The 18,576-nt window shown below is 38.8% G+C and overlaps 1 protein-coding gene across 6 annotated transcripts in view; it reads left to right on the top strand.

Annotated features, from left to right (window-relative positions):
* LOC124167291 (ankyrin repeat and death domain-containing protein 1A-like) overlaps window positions 1–18,576 on the top strand; it is a 461,220-nt gene that overhangs the window by 438,142 nt on the left and 4,502 nt on the right. For 2 of the 6 annotated variants that reach the window (XM_046545218.1, XM_046545219.1), the window contains exons 6-12: window positions 2,036–2,239; window positions 4,310–4,552; window positions 10,305–10,403; window positions 10,581–10,679; window positions 13,220–13,318; window positions 16,937–16,996; window positions 18,433–18,525. In XM_046545218.1, coding sequence (XP_046401174.1) covers window positions 2,036–2,239; window positions 4,310–4,552; window positions 10,305–10,403; window positions 10,581–10,679; window positions 13,220–13,318; window positions 16,937–16,996; window positions 18,433–18,525 — 897 coding nt within the window. The remainder of the gene's footprint in view (window positions 1–2,035; window positions 2,240–4,309; window positions 4,553–10,304; window positions 10,404–10,580; window positions 10,680–13,219; window positions 13,319–16,936; window positions 16,997–18,432; window positions 18,526–18,576) is intronic. The other 4 variants (XM_046545220.1, XM_046545221.1, XM_046545222.1 and 1 more) reach the window with 2 other exon arrangements.

Here is an 18,576-nt window from a genome sequence, read left to right on the forward strand (position 1 = left end):
TTTCACCAGCCTTCTTCCTCTCCCTTACCTGGATCATATGTTTGGACCATGCATTTGATTTGACTCTTTCTATAACTGATAACTTTAGGCTTTACTTTGTGAAACCTCTCCATATTGGAAATAAAGAAATAAAAACTCTGTAAGGTTCACTGTTATTTAATTATGGGCCCAACCCGGGTTTCGTAACTTGGATACATCGTCAGTTACCTGATGTAATGTGGTTACATCAGTCAACTGACGATGTAACCAAGTTACAAAACCTGGGTCGTGCCCATAATTAAATAACAGTGAACCTTGCAAAGTTTTTATTTCTGAATTCTTTGTACCTGAGAATAATGCCGCTGCATCAAAACTATAAGTCACCCTTAAAAATAAATTAGTGGTATACTACAATTTTTTCATTTCATTAACGATAAAAATTTTGTATTTGTTTTACATTAAAGGAGTATTTGCTTCCTCATAAGGTCCTCTGCCAGAAAAAAATTTGGTACATCACCAATAAGATATGCTCAGATTTTAAGTATGAAGTCATCAGCCTCAAAATGACCTTTTTCTCTTGGTATGGAGAGGAAAATTTTCCCTCTCACCTCCCCCTAGATCTGCTACTGTGAACAGGAAGTCCTTGTTTACTCAGGTCTTAGAGACCCTTTAGCAACATAGGATTCCCACTCTAACTAAACTATAAAATTCACTGTTTTTTCCAGGTTTTCACAGACTTATTGTCGTCAAATTAACGGTATGATGATAAGCCATTTTTGGCTGAAATATTGATAACGTACCAATCACTGCCCACACGGTAACTAAAAATTTAATAAATGTTACAGACACCGTGAATGCAAACGCAGCAATGAAAGTATCTAATATGACGTCAAAAATATCTCTTATGACGTCACCTATCGTTAGCAAAATTCAGGGCTGGCTAAAGGTTGTGAGTGGGCAAATGGAGGGAGCAGGGTGGCAGGGAAGTGAAGAAGTGTCTGAATTTTCATCGGGGTTAATGACCACTTTAGCCTCCGGTCTTCCAATCACAGGATTAAGGTCAATGTGTCGTCATGGCACATGGACCAATAATTGCACTTCGAATATAAGCATGCAGATAAATGCGTGGACAGCGTCTGCGCAAGACTGACCTTGAAATATAATCGACATATCGATTTTTCTTTTCATTTGTCAATCGTAGTTCTACAATCAAGTTATAGAGATTTTTAAGATTTCATGATGAAATTCATGGCTTTTTCCAGGTTTTCATACGGTAGACAGAATTAACGGCTTATTCATGGTTTTAAGGTTTTCAAGGTTAAGTGGGAGCCCTGCATTGTGATCCAAGTCCCACATACACTGAGAAGTGTATGAAACTGATCCAAAGCATGACTCTGGACAGCCCTGATCACTATTCATTACCAGACTTCTCATTGTTAATCACTTTTAAATCTATATCAAAATAATTGGCTACAGTCAATGAATATCTTGAATACCACTCATTTACTGATGCCTCAGCCCTGATCTGTCTTCAAGAATCATTAAGTAATATGAGAACAAAGTATCACAAGGGTAACTGAAGAAAACCAATCATGTTTTCTAATAACAAGAGTCTTGAGAGAAAAAAAGATAAAACAAGGGAGAGAAAAAGTGATTCAACCACTGCGATCTCCAAAACAATATACAACAAGAATTAAGCTTGCCATGAAAAAATATGTGGCCAACCGGGATTCAAACTCGGATATCCCAATTGCCAGTCGGGCATATTAGCCAATTACACCACCAATTTATCTTCTCAGAGCATACTTCAGGATGGGTTTTCCTGAAGATGGTGTTGACGTCACATGCTTCACCAACATCCGCCCATGCCTTGGCTAACATGCCTGACTGTTATTAAGGATATCCGGGTTCGAATCCTGATTAAGCCAAATACTTTTTCAAGGCAAACTTCATCCTTGGTGTATATGATGTTGGACCCGTGCATGTGATTGCATTAAAAGTCACTTGCTTCATGCAGTGCTCCAAAATAATGCATGTGAAAAATGCTCTCTTTCAGAAACAACACACGATCCTTCACTGTGCCGCACACAACAATCGCCTGGAGGTTGTCAACTTCCTGCTGGACACTCTGGATGAGCCGAACCTTGAGGCTGTAGATGCTGAGAAGCAAACACCCCTTCACCATGCTGCACTTGGTGGTCACAGTGGTGTCGTGCGGAGGATTCTAGAGGCAGGGGCGTCCACCAGTGCAACAGACAAAGTAAGATGAGTGACCCTACCTCATTTCAGGGCCGGAACTAGCAGTTTTGCCTGGGGGGAAAAGTTTGGGCAGAAAAGTTTGCCATACCCTGATCCCCTCTCGCTCCCCTCCTCCATCTCCCCACCACTAAAATATAATACATCCAAGTTTTTTTTGGATGTGATGGTTCAGATTACACACCTTTTGTTCGCTGTTAAGAAGTTTTATTAATATTATTGTTGAATAATTTATGAATTATAATTATTGTTTAATAAATTCATTAATATATTGCAGCAGTTCCCAAACGTTTTCTTTCCGCGACCCATTTTAGCTCATTCTTTTTAGCCGCGACCCCCTAAAAATGGTCGTCCAAGTTTAAGTACGTTGTTCACCATATTATTAGTACATATCTCGCGACCCCTTTCCGAACGGCCTACGTCCCCCTTGGGGGTCGCGACCCCCACTTTGGGAACCGCTGATATATTGGAAATCAAAATGACTGGAATTACTCCATCTTCTGGGTTTTCGCTGTGTTGGTTGTCTGAGGTTGACGACAGTTTCATCATGATCCCACCACATATCTTCAGGTCGAAGACTCTTCCACTTCATCCAGAAAACGCCTCGTGGAATCTTGGCAATACTGTCATCAACCTCTGACAACCAACGTGGCAAAAACCAGGAAGATGGAGAGATTCACGAATTCAGAACACTATGAAAGACTACAAGCCTAATTTAATAACTTTTTGTAATAAACTTTTCAAATTTTGCCGCCCCCTGAAAGGTGCCACCCGGGGCAAGTTCTGCCCCCGTTCCACGCCTGTCTCATTTGCTCCCTATCATTTACTCCCTAACAATAGCACCAGATATGAAATTTGCCATGAAAAGATCGTTAGGCAAATAAAGCCTAATATTGAGCTACTTTCTTATACCAGATATCGACAAAATATACGTGTGTAAATTGTGCTCAGTGCTGCTTTGAAATAATATCAATACAATTACAATGATATGCTATTTTTACTCTTTATTCAGTATTACTCTTGTATCAAAGTCTGAAAAGCAATGGTCCAGTCACTTTAAAATTCAAAACAAATACTTTTCAAGTATGATATAAAAAATTCTTTTAATCATAAACAAAATCCAATCACGTTAAAAATCAAAGTGAGGGCCCTGAGAATATGGATGGCTCAATCCCGGTATTATTAAGCAGAACTTTTCTCAGCAATTTGAGCCCACTGTACCACCATTTTCCAGTCACAAATGTGATTTAACCTCATTTGCTAGAAGCTCAAAAAGTGGTCAAGTGACATGCCTACACTTCATTTTTTACCATGATTCTCATGGTATAATGAAATGTAATCAGCTTTTTGTTAAAATGACATAAAAATTCTAGCAGTAATATTTTTACGTTACTTAGCCAAATACGGCCATAAGAGTCAGTTTTAAAAAAATGGATTTTCAAATACAATTTCCAGAAAATACAGCACAGAAAACCTATTTTTCACCACCATCAGGTGATGAGGCAGTGAAAAAAATTTTGAAAAATAACCTACTTGAAAATGCATTCTACATCATTTTGTCACTAAAAATTTAACTTTAAGCAGATGCAGTTATTATACATCAAATCCAGAATAAATAATTTTTTGATTTCTCTAAGGCTTTGGGGGGGTACATCCCCTCATCCCCCCCATAAGAACACACCCCTACATGCCACTGTGATGAGGTATAAAATTAGTAGAACTTATTTCGAATCTTTCATGAAAGTGACATGCATAAAAGATACAGTTTATCGTGTAATTCAGTTGAAATCTTTGATATTTTACATAATGTAAGCACTTGTCTATTTCCAAACTTCTTTATTCCTACTGAACCAGATTTCAGCAGATGTCCCGCCATTTTGCCATTTCATAATGCCATTTTCAAGGTTTCAAGGCGAAAATGGCATTATGAAATGGCGAAATGGTAGGACATGTGCTGAAATCTGGGTTGGTAGAAATAAAGAAGGGTGGAAATAGACAAGCGCTATCATTATGTTAAAAATGAAATGTAATATATTACTTGGAAAAACCACCTTAATTAACGCTCTTGTTATAGCGTGGCAGGACACCCCTGCATGCAGCCTGCGAGCGGGGTCACGTGGAGACAGTTGAGCTGCTGCTGCTACACCGGCGGCCGGAGTCAAAGGGGGATGAGGGTGCGGCATGCCCAGATGTAGACACCAGGGATGCACGGGACGTCGACGGTAACACACCCCTACATGCCGCTGTCGAAAACCAGCAGACGCAAGCAGCTCTCTTGCTCCTGGAGCATGGAGCACCAGCTGACGCCGAGAATGTGGTGAGCAGGGGAGATATTAAGAGAGGAGTGGGTTGAAAACCATAACAGATAAAATTATTATTGTGAGATCAGACTTGAGTTCTAGCTCAGGTTCATAACCTGATATCTGGTTTGACAAGAGAGGGTAGAGTTAATCCCAGACTAAGCCATAGGCATATCAAGTGTTCACAAATTCAGGGTATGTGAACCAATTCTCTCCAGTTTTGAAAGTAAAGAGAGCACCCTAAAAAAATTTATCAATGAGAGTCCAAAGGAATTCTGTTGAATTTTAGCCGAAATTCCTACTGTGTACAAAGTGTGATCAAAAAAAGACCAGACCGATTTTATAACTACATACTTTATTTTGACTGATACAGCTTAATCGATCTTGTAACCCTCAAAGTACATGCCTAGGCTGACACACCTTTGCCAACGTTTCTTCCAGCTCTCGAATTCTGCCTCGTAAGCCGCCTTAGGGATCCTCTTCCGGTCCGCTGTACAATTAGTTTTAATGTTCGCAATAGAGGCGAGTCAGTGTCCTTTCAAGGTTGTTTTATCTGAAGTCTGATGGAGCCATGTCTGGAGAGTAAGGTGGTTGCAGGATCACAAAAGTTCTAGTTTTGGTGAAAAACTCTGTCATGATCAGCATGTGAGTCGGCGTGTTATCGTGGTGGAAACGCCATCATGAGGGACGAATCTTGATGCGTCGCACGTCATTCCCAAAATGTCTATCAAAATTGTCTGACAGGATCCAAAACTAATGTTCACTTCTTCAGCTACCTCCTTAACAGTTAAACGGTAAATTTCTAGGACCAAATGGGTCACCAATTGGACATGGTTGGGGTCTGTCGATGTGGAAGGCCACCCAGCTCGCGAATTTTCATCTGTCGAGGATCTACCCAATTTAAAACAACTGTACCACTCAAAACACTGGCTTTGAGTCATAACTTCATTAACAAAGGCTTGCTGAATCATTCCAAGTGTCTCCGTAGCATTTTTGCCCAGTTTATAACAAAATTTCACTCTCAAACCCTGTTCCTCTAGCTCCTTCATTACTGCCGTTGTCTGCAGCGACAAACAAGTTAAGACACATACCGCTGCGACTGAGAAACGATTAGACGTAAACAAATGCAATACCTCTCGTTTTAGTCCGAGTCAGATACATCGCAAGATGGTGCTTTTTGTTTCGTTTCGATCTGATGAACGGTGTGCACAGAATTAAATCAGTCCGGTCTTTTTTTGATCACACCTTGTATATCATAGCTCTCCACCAGGGCACAATGTTCCATATAATTTTAGATCCATACTTTAAATCCTTCCCAATGCACTTTCTATAATTTTAGGTTATGCCCCCTTTCGATTATTTTATCTATCAGCATTAACCCTTTCGCGCCGAATGCCACACCTGTGCGGCGAGGATTTTTTTCCATGAACGACTATTGCCACACCTGTGCGGCGTTAATTTTCCTAACCTAAGCAACGAATGCGACGCCTGTGCAGCACAGGTCGAAAAAAGTGACCGTGGTGGACACAATAGACCCACGGACGCGGTCGCCCCTCGTGATCCGCCATAGCGCGAGCCCAGTCCCATCTTCGGCCGCTCAGGTCGACCCTTTCTTAGGCCCCTATTAGCCGAGGCAACCAGACGCGCAACCGGTGGCGCGTCCGGTGGCGCGTCTGGTTGCCTCGGCTAATAGGGGCCTGAGCAACCCAAGGTGGAAGGCGCGGTTGCGGGGCTCAGGCGACTGGAAAGTCTGGTGGCGCGTCTGGTTGCCTCGGCTAATAGGACTCATTTGATTCTATGCCCCACGACTGACCAGTTCCACCGGACGCGCAACCGGTTGCGCGTCTGGTTGCCTCGGCTAATAGGGGCCTTATCCTCTCCATGCGGTCAACTACTGTTATTTGCAGAGTGTTTTTCAAAACTATATTTGTTGCTTACTTTTCATATCTATTGCTTTATCTTTTTTTGCTGACCACATGGAAATTTCAAACAGAATTCTAACGTTAATATCAACGGAGTTATAGACCAACTAGTAAATATACTAAATCCATCTAAATTAACGTTAGAACTTCGTTTAAAATTTCTGCACGCTCAGAAAAGAAACACAAAATTCATTTTGAATGTAAAAAATCGATGCGAACAACAAATATTTGCATATATTTTGCACTAATATTTTAGCCAGTTGACCGCGGACTCGTCCTAGGAAGGGGCTTTTAATCCTTCGAGAGTCTGGGACAGAGGCAGAGGAAAGGGATCGGCGCCCCACTGCGTTGGGTCCAAAAATGGTTAGGGAGGGAACCACTGCCCACAGTCGATGCAAAAAAGCTTCGTACAGGGAAGTAAAGAAAACTTTCAAGAGACTCGTATTGAGGAAGAATTTCCCTCAACGAAGGTCCGGCGCGAAAGGGTTAACTCTCTGGGCTACTGCAATACCTCATCTTTCGACCGTTGAATCAACCACTCAATTCAACTACCATGGTGATTACCATCATTACCCCCAAACCCCCCTCGCTGCGCCACTGACACTGATAACTTTTATGGGAGTCACCTGCAATGCACAAATAGTGTGAAAAATCCACAGAGAAAAAAATCATTCACCTTGACCAGGATTCGAACTCGGATCCCGCGATTTCCGGTCGAGTGCTTTAGCCAGTTAAGCTACCGAGGCGTCATTCTCCCGTGTGGAAATTTGAGGACTACACCGGACAAGGTGGTATGGACTGTTGAGCATATGACGCCACGAGCAGTCCAAATTGTCCGCACAGTGCCACAGCCGGAGAGCAAAGCTCAAAAATTTTCAGATAAATGGCACAAAATGGCGAGCTTTATGGTTTCTCTGAGGGAGGGAGCGGAGACTCAAATTTGTTAAAGCTCATGAAAAATATGATGTTGAACGCTACCTACCTAAGCTCGATCATACAAAATGAACTTATAGCAATTTGTGGTGAAATAGTACAGAAAAAAATTGGGCAAGCATTGAATTCTGCGGTTTTTTCAATCCTTACATATGAAACTACTGATGTTCTTACAAGAACAGATGTCAATTTGTGTACGATACGCCGAGCTGAAAGATGATGGATTTAACCGGCATGAATATTTTTTAACTTTTGTCAGAGTTGAGAATACAACACGAAAATATTTAGTTAATGCAATATTATCTGAGTTAAAATCTTTGGGAGTAGATTGATCAGGCAAGGATATGATGGAGTTTCTTCGATGAAAGGAAGATTAAAAGGTGTACAGGCAGTAATTCGTGAGTCACATCCAGAAGCCTCATACGTTCACTATAGCTCACATTCACTGAATTTAGCTCTGGCCAGGTTCAGTCTATTCTAAATGCTATTGGAATCATAAAATTGATTGGAAATTTTATCAAGTCCTCAGCAAAACAAACAAAGTGCCTAAAAGAGAATATCGAAAAAAACTTCCACGAAACACAATGGAAAAACCTTATGGCAATGTGCGAGACCCATGGGGTTGAAAATCATGGGTTGTTTGGATTTAAAGAAATCTATAAAGCAACTGTTGATACACTAGATGACTTAAGCATTGACATGGATTCTGAAACATCTTCAAAAGCTAATTCTTTTCCAAGCGATCAGTCATTTCAAGTGATTTTGTCGCATGCTTATGCTGCTAAGGAATGTTGTTCCCATATACACAGTCACTATACAAAATACTTCAACCTACCTTATGCCATTTGGCAGCAGCTTTACAACATGTCAATTTAATTACTAAGAGTATTGAACATGTTCGCCAAAATGTCCCTACAAAATTTGCTGAACTTTTCAAGAACACAGAAAACTTGCTCAGAACTGTTAACGAGGAAATGAAAATTCTTCGAATAACAGTCCGCCAAGGGCATAGGGCGAACTACAACACAAAAGACCCTGAGACTTATGTTAGAATTACTATAATGATTCCACCTTTGGATGATTCGATTGATCAGCTTAAGTCGAGATTTCAAAATCATTAAGACACACATTATCATCTCTCAATATTTTAATACCATCTGTGTGTTGCAAAGAACTGCAGTATCATCGTTGTAACTTTGAGCTCTATAAAAAATACTTGGAATGGGAGTTAAAGAAATGCTAAAATAGACATGCGGTGGATGAAATGGCAGAAAGAGTCTGAAATAGATCGCTCGACTCCGACATGTGCTAGTGAGGTCTCAGAGAATGCAATATTCCCAAATATTCAAGAACTTCTCAAGATCTTGGGAACTCTGCCTGTTTCCACATGTACTCCTGAGAGGACTTTCTCTTCTCCAAAACGCCTCAAAACTTATTTAATAAATTCTACAGGCCAAGAAAGACTAATCGGCTTGGCTTTAACACATTCAATGCGGGCCCGTTTCATGAAAGTCGTCAGAATCAGCAGTAAAATAAGAAAGAAAAATAGAGGGGTGTTTCCGCACCATAACTTCTATTCAAATACTGTTTTTTACAAATGGCGCACACGGTTCCAAAGAGGAAAGCTTGCTGAAAGCCATACACACAATCGGAAGACTTGGAAGTGGATTTTAGTCACATATGGAGGCGGAGAAAGGGGTCACGGCCTGACCAGCAGAGCACGTCAATTGACTTGCTCCGTAACTGGGCTTGGACGGGACCACGTCAATTGACATGCTCCACGCTGAATGTTTTAAGGCCAATCCACCGCAGAATTGACATCAACACCGAGGAGTTAATTAATATTTTTGCTGCAAAGAAAGCTTGAAGGCTAAATTTAATTTTATAACAATATGTTTATATTTTCCTTTAAGGGATTATAATAAATATGTATATTTAAAGATATATGCCATTATATTTATCTTATTAAAATAATTATATGTTCGTCTATTATTCCACAAAACCCCCCAAAATATTTTCTGCTTGAAGTGACCAAATCCCAAACATAAAAATCAAGTATGCCACCCCTAGCAATCCACCTCAATGAGTGATTAGGCCCGCTCTTTGAGGCCTGTAATCGACCCTTCAACTGAAGTTCCATAACAGTTTTCTTTACAATAAGCAGTGACAATATAACCACTTTACAACGAATTCCTGCCTTAAGGAGGATTGTAGCTAAATAAGTGAGAGGGTCAGGCCAAATTGCAGAGGAGTGGCACTAGGGTCTTGCTAAGCTGGGTCTCATGCAGGGCCTGATTACCTCCAACCATTGCTATCTCAGCAGTAACTTCCCTTTCCCCACGTCAACTATGTATAGCCGCTGTCTGTAGATTTGTGTTGAAATATCAACGCCGCGAATAGCCGACACTAGGTCTTTTGTGCGTGAAAATACTCATCTGCTATAGCCGATAATCAGTGCTATTGGGTTATCTTTTTTCAATTGCAATTTGCTGATCTCTTTTCCTCAAGATGAAACATGTCCATGATCACCTCGCGGAAAAATATGATAATGCATTTTTTAATTACATAATGAAATGTTTTGAAATTAAGCAAAAATTAAATGATTGTCAGCGGCTCAAGTCCAAATGGGAAATCAGAAAAAAATTCAACATTGAGCAACAGCACCACACAGCAATAGAAAATACCGAAATTCTCATACTCAACAATCGAGAAGACAAAAACTTTATGAATGCATGTGATTAGAGCAAATTTTTTACATTGGACTTAAATCTCCTCTTTTAATAAATGTGTAAGCAAATAAAACTTTCAATTAGAACAATGCTAGTCAAGGAGAAAGCTTTTCTTAATAAATATTGGTTATTTCAAATATTACTGTACTTTAATCACTTAACTATTTTATTCTTAATTCCTGCAGAAGGGATACACCCCACTTCACGTGGCCAGCAGCCTCGGTTGTCGAGGAATTATTGAAGGTCTGGTTCAACACGGCTGTACAGTAAACAAGCAGAGCAAGGTATAACAAAACGTCGTCTCGGTTGCAAAGAGTAAATATATATTCCTAATATGTCTGAAGGAAATGTCATTTTCCTATTTATTAAAAGCATGGTCTTAAATTCTTGAAGAATATGACACACATATATCATTATAATGGCATTCGCTATTTCCAAAAATTATGATTTTTACCTTTCAGAATGGAAATACACCTCTCCATGTCGCCTGTCTGACCAATGAGACTGAAACAATTGAACTACTTATAGCCAAGGGAGCTGACGTAAATGCCTTAAATGTGGTACGTATTCCTGCATTGGCTCTTTATTTTCGAGCGATGAATGGTAGAATGAGTAAAATTTATTACTGAGTGGTATATACACCAAATAAATTAAACAAAATCTAAAAAAAAAACAAAGAAATTTATAAGCCATTTGCGCACTTTCATTTTCACCCATATCCGACATTCTGCTCTTGCAAACAAAAGATTCTATAATCAAAATACGCTGTATGAAACATTATTAATTTGATATCAAGCACTAATAACCGCTAATACGATATCCCTCTAGACTCTTTCCCTAAACCACTTGGGAAATCGTATTTTGCATCCTCATTTCGGTTGATTGAAAAGGTCGACTTATAATTCATATCCAATTTCGGCCAGATTGATTTCCAAGTTTTCTCCAAGCCCCCGAATCAAGAATTAATTGAATAACTTCAAACTTAGCAAAAAAAAACACAAGATTTACCTAAAATCCATGTCCCTTAGCATTCAGCTATCTTCTTGATACCTAACACCCGAGCTTCATCCTACGCGGTCCACGGTTGAAATCATTGATATATCGTCCAATCGATAGCTCGATATTATGTATCGATAGTATCGGCATTGGGAAACTTTATCGAGAGTATATATTCAAAGTAATAGATTGAGCTATCATAGGCGGATCCAGGGGGTGGGGGGCACGGGCCCCTCCCCAGACCCTTAAAAATATGCTAGATTTTTTACGGTCCCATTATTATTTCGTTCGTTTTGTATAACAAGGTATCCTTGTGCCCCCACACTGAACAAAATCCTGGATACGGCCTTGCTTGTGCCCCCCCAAAAAGAAATCCTGGATCCGTCCCTGTGAGCTATTATATCAATATATGCCTGTAAAATGATTTTTATTTCGCTGCTGATAGGATATTAAATTATAATAATAATAATGTTTCTTTGTCCAGAGATCTAGAAGTACAAGGGGTACACTGATATAGGACACGTCAGGTTAAAAAATATATATACAATAAATACAAATATACAATGATGCAGGATACGTCAAACTTTGTTTAAGAATTCATCTACAGAATAATACATTCTTAATTTCAAATATTTAAGTAGGTTGGTCTTAAAAGTAGTGACACTTAATGGTGCCTTAAGTTCAGGTGGCAATTTATTGTAGAATTGAAGGCCCATACAATTTGGACCAGCACTGGTATTCTTGGTGCGCACATACGAAACATGCAGCTGGTCAATTTACCTCGTAGAATGATGGTGGACATCACGGTTCTTAATGTAATGAAATAGATTTCTTTTTGTGTAAGCAAGTAAATGAAAAATATACACACATGGTCAGGGGCGGATCCAGGATTTTTTTCTGGGAGGGGCACAAGCAAGGCCGTATCCAGGATTTTGTTCTGGGTGGGGCACAACGATACCTCGCAATACAAAACGAACGCAATGATAATGGGACCGTATTAAAAATCTTGCATATTTTTGAGGGTCTGGGGGGGGCACGTGCCCCCGTGCCCCCCCCCTGGATCCGCCTATGCACATGGTAGTGGTAATATGTCCAGTTTCTTGAACAAGGGACGACAAGGTGAATCATAGAGGGCATTGCACATCAGCCTTATAATTCGCTTCTGAATTTTAAAGATTTCCGTAGAATGGGGAGAGGAACCCCAAAACAGGATACTGAAAATAATGTGCGAGTAAAATTCACTATAGTAAATGGACAATAAGACATCATTATTTACATATCTTGGTTCATGTATGATCTTAGGTTTTCCCGGCGTATCAGTTGCAGAAATGTTTCTCGGGCTTTCCACATCAACCGGTGGAAAACCCGAGAAACATTTCTGCATATCTTGGTTCATTTGAAAGTATAGCTACTGCACTGATTTGAAATGATAAATGAACTTTGAAAGTTATGAATTTGCGAGATTTTTTATATTTAAGACCTTTTCGAGTTTAAAATAATAAGATTATTCAAATTTCTTTAAAAAAACTTCTGAATTTGATATACCTATCTCTTCAGAATGTAGTTACAGTGGAGCAATATAGCTGATGTTGATTCTGACATCCCTAATGGAAATATTCATTTCCGTTCCATTGAAAATTTACAAACTCTAATTGAATATGTGGAAATTCAATTGAAATTTGTCACTTTTGAACGGAATTGAATATTTCCAAAAGGGATAAGATAACTCAGAAATCCATAATTTTTCGCAATTGCTGTAAATGGCGCGTGAAATACGGCAATCATCGCATACCTGTTAACATTACAATGCTTCCTTTTTTTATTACAAACACCTTTTCTTGGAAGCTCTGCATCTTGGTTGTAAAGAAAGCATTTTGCTGCATCTTTACAGTCATGACGCCATCATATTTGAGTTGAATTTAACCCTCATTCAATTCCGAAGACAATGGATGAATTAGCCATTAAGACGTGCTGGTTCCCTATATCAAGAAATTCAGTGGGAGACCCAAGAGCTATTCCCACAATGAAAACACCGATATCTACGTGAAGTCATGCAATGGAATCCATCCTCGAGAATTAAAATCCATTAATTCTTCTTTTCCAGCGCCTACAGTCCCCAATTCATCTAGCCGCAGAGCAAGGATTTTCTGACATTTGCAAAATTTTGCTTAATGCCGGAGCCAACATTGACCAAAGGGAACAGGTAATAATATATGATTTTACAATAGATTGAAAACAAGTCGTCAAGTAATGCATGAATTTGATAAATTACTAAGTCCAGAACTAATATGACACTTACCCCTTCATTAATTTATATCTAGCAGCAGTATATTACAAGGGGTGGAATTAAGATGATTTTATGACGCTATTCAGAAGTTAGAATTTTATTTTACTAGGCAACACTTATATGGTCCCTACAGGTTAAACAAAGAATGTATTCTGATCGAGAACCCTGAGTTTAGCAAGTTAAGGCCTGGCTACACAGTACATTAACATGCATGAATGACTTTTGAGGACCGGAACAGAACATGTACAAATGCATGAACCAAATAAGAACACATTCTATTTTCAGTTCATGCATTGAATGGAAATGGAATGCATCTATGGAAATTCAATTGAATTTCAATTGATTCAATTGAAATTTGTCACTTTTCAATTGAACAGAATTGAATATTTCCAATAGGGTCGCACAAGTTGGGTGGTTACAAAGTGCATTTTTGTGTCCATTCACACGTTCATACATTAACTTGTACATATTAATTTATTGTGTAACTAGGACTTAACAAAAGTATTTTTTCATTTTACATACCTAACCTCACAACAGGCTAAATGGGGGCATGATATGACATGAGAGCATATAAGTCAAATCAATACTCAGCACATAGTTCATTGAGATCAAAGGCTGTGAAGAAAAAGCTGTTCAAATAGAGGGAGTATTGAATAAAAATTTTAAAAATAACTGAAGCATAAAATGATACAGATTGCAAGGAAAAAATTAGGATGCATGTAATCTTGAGAGGTTGAAAGATTTGGCCATGAAGAAGTGGCCAAATCTCGAATTAATACAAGGGAAGGGAATTTTGCAGGTTTCTGACTAGGGCAATCAAGAATGCTAATATGTTTTCTAAGTTAGGTCCAGAGTACAAACTATTATAAAGGAGCTACCTGAGGTGACTTCAGTTTACTTAAAGGGCAGTGGTATAAGTAATCATATTTAATCTTCCTCTCTCATATTTTCTCTGTACAAATGGTGATAAGTGGGATACAATAACAGGCATTATTAAATTTACATGAGTAAACCTGCCTCTTTCCATTCTATCGATTTTTACCTTCTCTTCCACCCATCAGTCGCTAATGTAGTACATACATACATGCATGTTCCCTTAGAAAATGTATCTCCCTTCATCAATCCTTACAGCTATGGAAATTAATTAGTCCTAATGGATATTGACACACAGTACTCATTTATATTTTACAAAGGATCAAAGCCCAGCACACAGCATCAAATTACCAGTAGCTCACAATCCTCTTACACGCTTTGTAACACAGTTGAGACTCTTGACCATTTTCAATGGAACACACTGTATTTCCTAGCATGTTACGTAATTCTTGGTTTTTGTATTTTTGCATCGGATGCCAAATCCATCGTGTGGCCTAACTATTGCTCAGTAACTTCTCTTTTCATCAGAAGAATTTCTTGTTAGTACTCAACACTCTGTAAGGCCATGCCCCTGAAGTTACAAGCTGCCCACGATAAGATTTAAATCATCCTCACTCCTGGATACATGCAATTTTATCAGACCACAGGGAATCGCAACTGACGCATTGGTCAAAGCTGGAGCCAGAAAATTTTTGGGAAGAGGCATTTGATGACGGGAGAATTTGAATGGGGGAGTACACCAATACCTTCGTCTATAGACTATATTCCTCAAAAAACTTAAAAGGGGATGGGAACCCCATTAACCCTCCCACTGGGCATGGCCTTGGCATTGATAGGGAGCTGTTAACCTTAGGTTCAAATAGCATTGCATTTTAAAGGTGCAATATAATTTTCAAATATTGGAAAATGTGTGCGCCACTAATCCACTAAAATTTGAAAGGCTACAGAAAGACACTCACCTATGCTACATAGTGAGAGGTAGTTTCCGCACAGGGATGGCAATGGTCCGAAGGAAAATGAGGTTCTAACTATCTTGGAGCAAGAGATTTGTTCACAGAATAGGTCTGAGTGCTGAGATGTGGGAGCTTTAAGGAAAGTCACCACATTATTCTCCACAGAAAAATCAACTTTACTTTCACATGAATGGTGCGCTTCCCAATTAAATATTTCACAGGTATATTAGTGCCTCTCAGTGGACACAAGGAAGCTGAATACAACAAATAAGTGAATGCAGGATTGGAGCAAGGAATGTGAGATTTATCAGTGTGAACAGGAAATAGAGAACTATACAATGGTCACACTGGAAGAGTGAATAAGATCAGAAGCACCGGAGTATATTACTTTTGAAACAATTATGGAATAATTAACTTCAGTAAACAACCAGGGGAATGCAGGATTTGGATTGTTTCCGTATAAAGAATGGGAAAACTGTTGCCTTAAACCAAAAACCGATGCGGTAGCACCAGAAGAATGGAGACAATTGGGAGAAAAAATGACAGCCAATCAGAAGTATATTTGGACAAAAATCAATAGGCAGTGAAGATGAACTGGCCAATACATATCATCTAGGGGAAGAACTCAAAGTATGACAGACTGTCTAAAGGAAGGAAAACCTTAGGAGTAATAAATGGGAGATTGGAATACTATGGTACTAGGGGGACCAAATGAAATGTTAGAATTTGGATTTCAACCGAAGTACACTCACATGAAAGACATGGTGTCGCACATCCTATTCATGCCACTAGTGTATTAACCCTTTCGAGACGGCGGAGTTTTCGTCTTAGCATGACTGCTGTACTGAGCCCCAAGAGACTCTTCTTTCTCGTGGTACGGAGCATTTTTGGAGGACATTCGTTAAGAAGGGTCTCACTGAACCTTTTTCGACACCTCCCCGCTGGAACTACGCATTATCTATGACTCCGAGAGTAGTTGTACTCCCTCATTTCCGGGTTTACGACCATACCTGTGGCATTGATTCGCGGTCAACTTATGTATTGCTTATATGTATTTAGCAAATGGATAATTGTTGCTTGCACGTAAATTGCACACTTTGAATTGAATTCCTCATTTTCTTCTGAGCATTGTCAAATTTTAAACTAAGTTCTAAGGTCAATTTTAACGCATTTAATGAAGCAACAATTTCCATGTTGATGTTTATACATAACTCAAGATATAAGTTAATATTTATCGTAGAATTTCATTTAAAAATTGTAAACGCTGCTCAAAAGACAAATAATTCAATTCTTAGTTTATTTTTTATGAGAAATGAACAAATATTTATTTCAAAAACTGACTGGATAAAAAATTGTACGACCACTGCCCCTTACTGCTAAGAGGGGTTATACCTGCTCCCAGATTGCAAGGGTAAATCCTAAACTCCGCAGGGTTGAGTCCCGAGACAAAGACGATGTAAACCCGCAACCATCCTAGAAGGGGGAGAGCTAGAAAACGTATATTTACGGCTTTCGTAAGCCTGGCCAGGAAAATCTCACACGTAAATATACGGCCGTCGTCTCCCAGGTCACGAAACGTCCACACGTATATAGTAGGGAAAAGGTTAAAGTAGCAATTATCATCCCTTATCCTTCCATTAACATGGATTCCCAAATTTTTTCGAGCCTGGTATTTCAAAAAATCATGCAACTCTTGAATTTCTATTAGGACAGCCACTTTCATGGCCGTAGCAACTTGGAAGGAGCTAAGCCAATGCTTCCCAAATATGTAAGTCCAAGAGGCATGATTTATAGATTTTTTTAATCTTAAGGCTTTATGAAAATGTTCCACCCATATGCATCATTGTGCATTAATATAAAAAGATCTCATCAATTAATTAAAGAAAAAAAATACTTAACTTGTTCATAAGGAAAAATTACAGATGTGTTTGGGTATCTATGAAAATGAGGCAAAGAAGGGGCTAGCTATAATTTTTTGTAGGGTTGACTCGCATACTGTAGTGGTATTTGTAGCTTGAACACTTTTGTGGGTTTAAGACGTAATTTTGTGTCCATACATATTTCACCTCATTTCACCTTTCAACAGTGGGACACATGATATCACATCTGCCACCGTTTGAAGTGAACATTATTTTCTGCCCAAGTAAAAGAGATCATTTTAATTCATTCCACCGATCTTATGGGAAGATGAGAGAAAATTGAGATGAAGTAAGAATCAATTCAATAGCATAAGTAGAATATAACTTACATGTTTACAAAATTATTGAAAATGGTCCACCAGAATTGAAGAGAACCCTTTAACACAGACCACCTTCAAAGTGTTAACTGAAAAGATACAATCTCAGACAAAATATTCAGAGTACATATTATATTTTTGAAAGTCTGATAAAAAAGAAAAATAATATTCATTAACTCAAAAAGGAATACAACAATTACAATGAAAAAAGGATGAAATAAGCAAGAATTTAAAATTTACAGAAACTATTTCTACATGTGAACAACACTGAAGCAAGAGGAACAAAATACCACGACTCTAATAAACCCATTTAAATAAATTTTTGATGTATAGGGACACAACCACTAGCCATTTTTTGTTCATTCAGCTCAACTTACATTGAGCCGAGATCACTTACCTTTCACTGGACAACAATGCCACCAAACAACTCTTAGCTTCTTGGTAGTTGAACACCTTCCACCTTAACCATCTGATAAAAATAAATTACTTGGACCAAAACTGGACTACTTACCTTCTTAGAACTGATCACCCCAATATAGGCTATTTGAAAACTTCTCTAAAGTGTTGCTGCTTCACTTACGCATGAATACTGCATTCCTTGCTAGGCTTAAAAATAAAGCTTTCCCACACGGAAGGAGGAAAATATTAACTAATGGGCCTATCCAGATGGTTAATTTAAAAAAATCCCCACTACTGAAATTCATTGATGGTATATAGCAGATTCACAAGCATAATTTCACTGATAAAACCCATTCTCAATAGACCCTAGTAAAAATGCTTAGTTATGTTTAATTGAATTGCTTGCCGGATAAGTTAGGTCAGTAAACAGAACATTCTTGTCACGTTACAAAAACCAATGTGAAAATGGGTTACTCACTTAGTTAAATGAAAGCTTATGATTCAAACCTTCAATTCAAAGCTTTGTGTAAGCAATGCAAAGATGAACTTCCTCATTGGTGCTTTTGCAGGGTGGGAAGACTCCTTTGTATATTGCTGCCCGAGGTAGCTTTACTGCTATTGTTGACATGATCATCAAGACAGCCAGGCTAGACTATCCGATCGTACGTACCTCTTTCTGTCCCAATACCAAATTTCAAGTAAATGCTTTGTAT

Source organism: Ischnura elegans, chromosome 10, assembly GCF_921293095.1.
Source record: "Ischnura elegans chromosome 10, ioIscEleg1.1, whole genome shotgun sequence".
NCBI classification, from domain to species: Eukaryota; Metazoa; Arthropoda; class Insecta; order Odonata; family Coenagrionidae; genus Ischnura; species Ischnura elegans.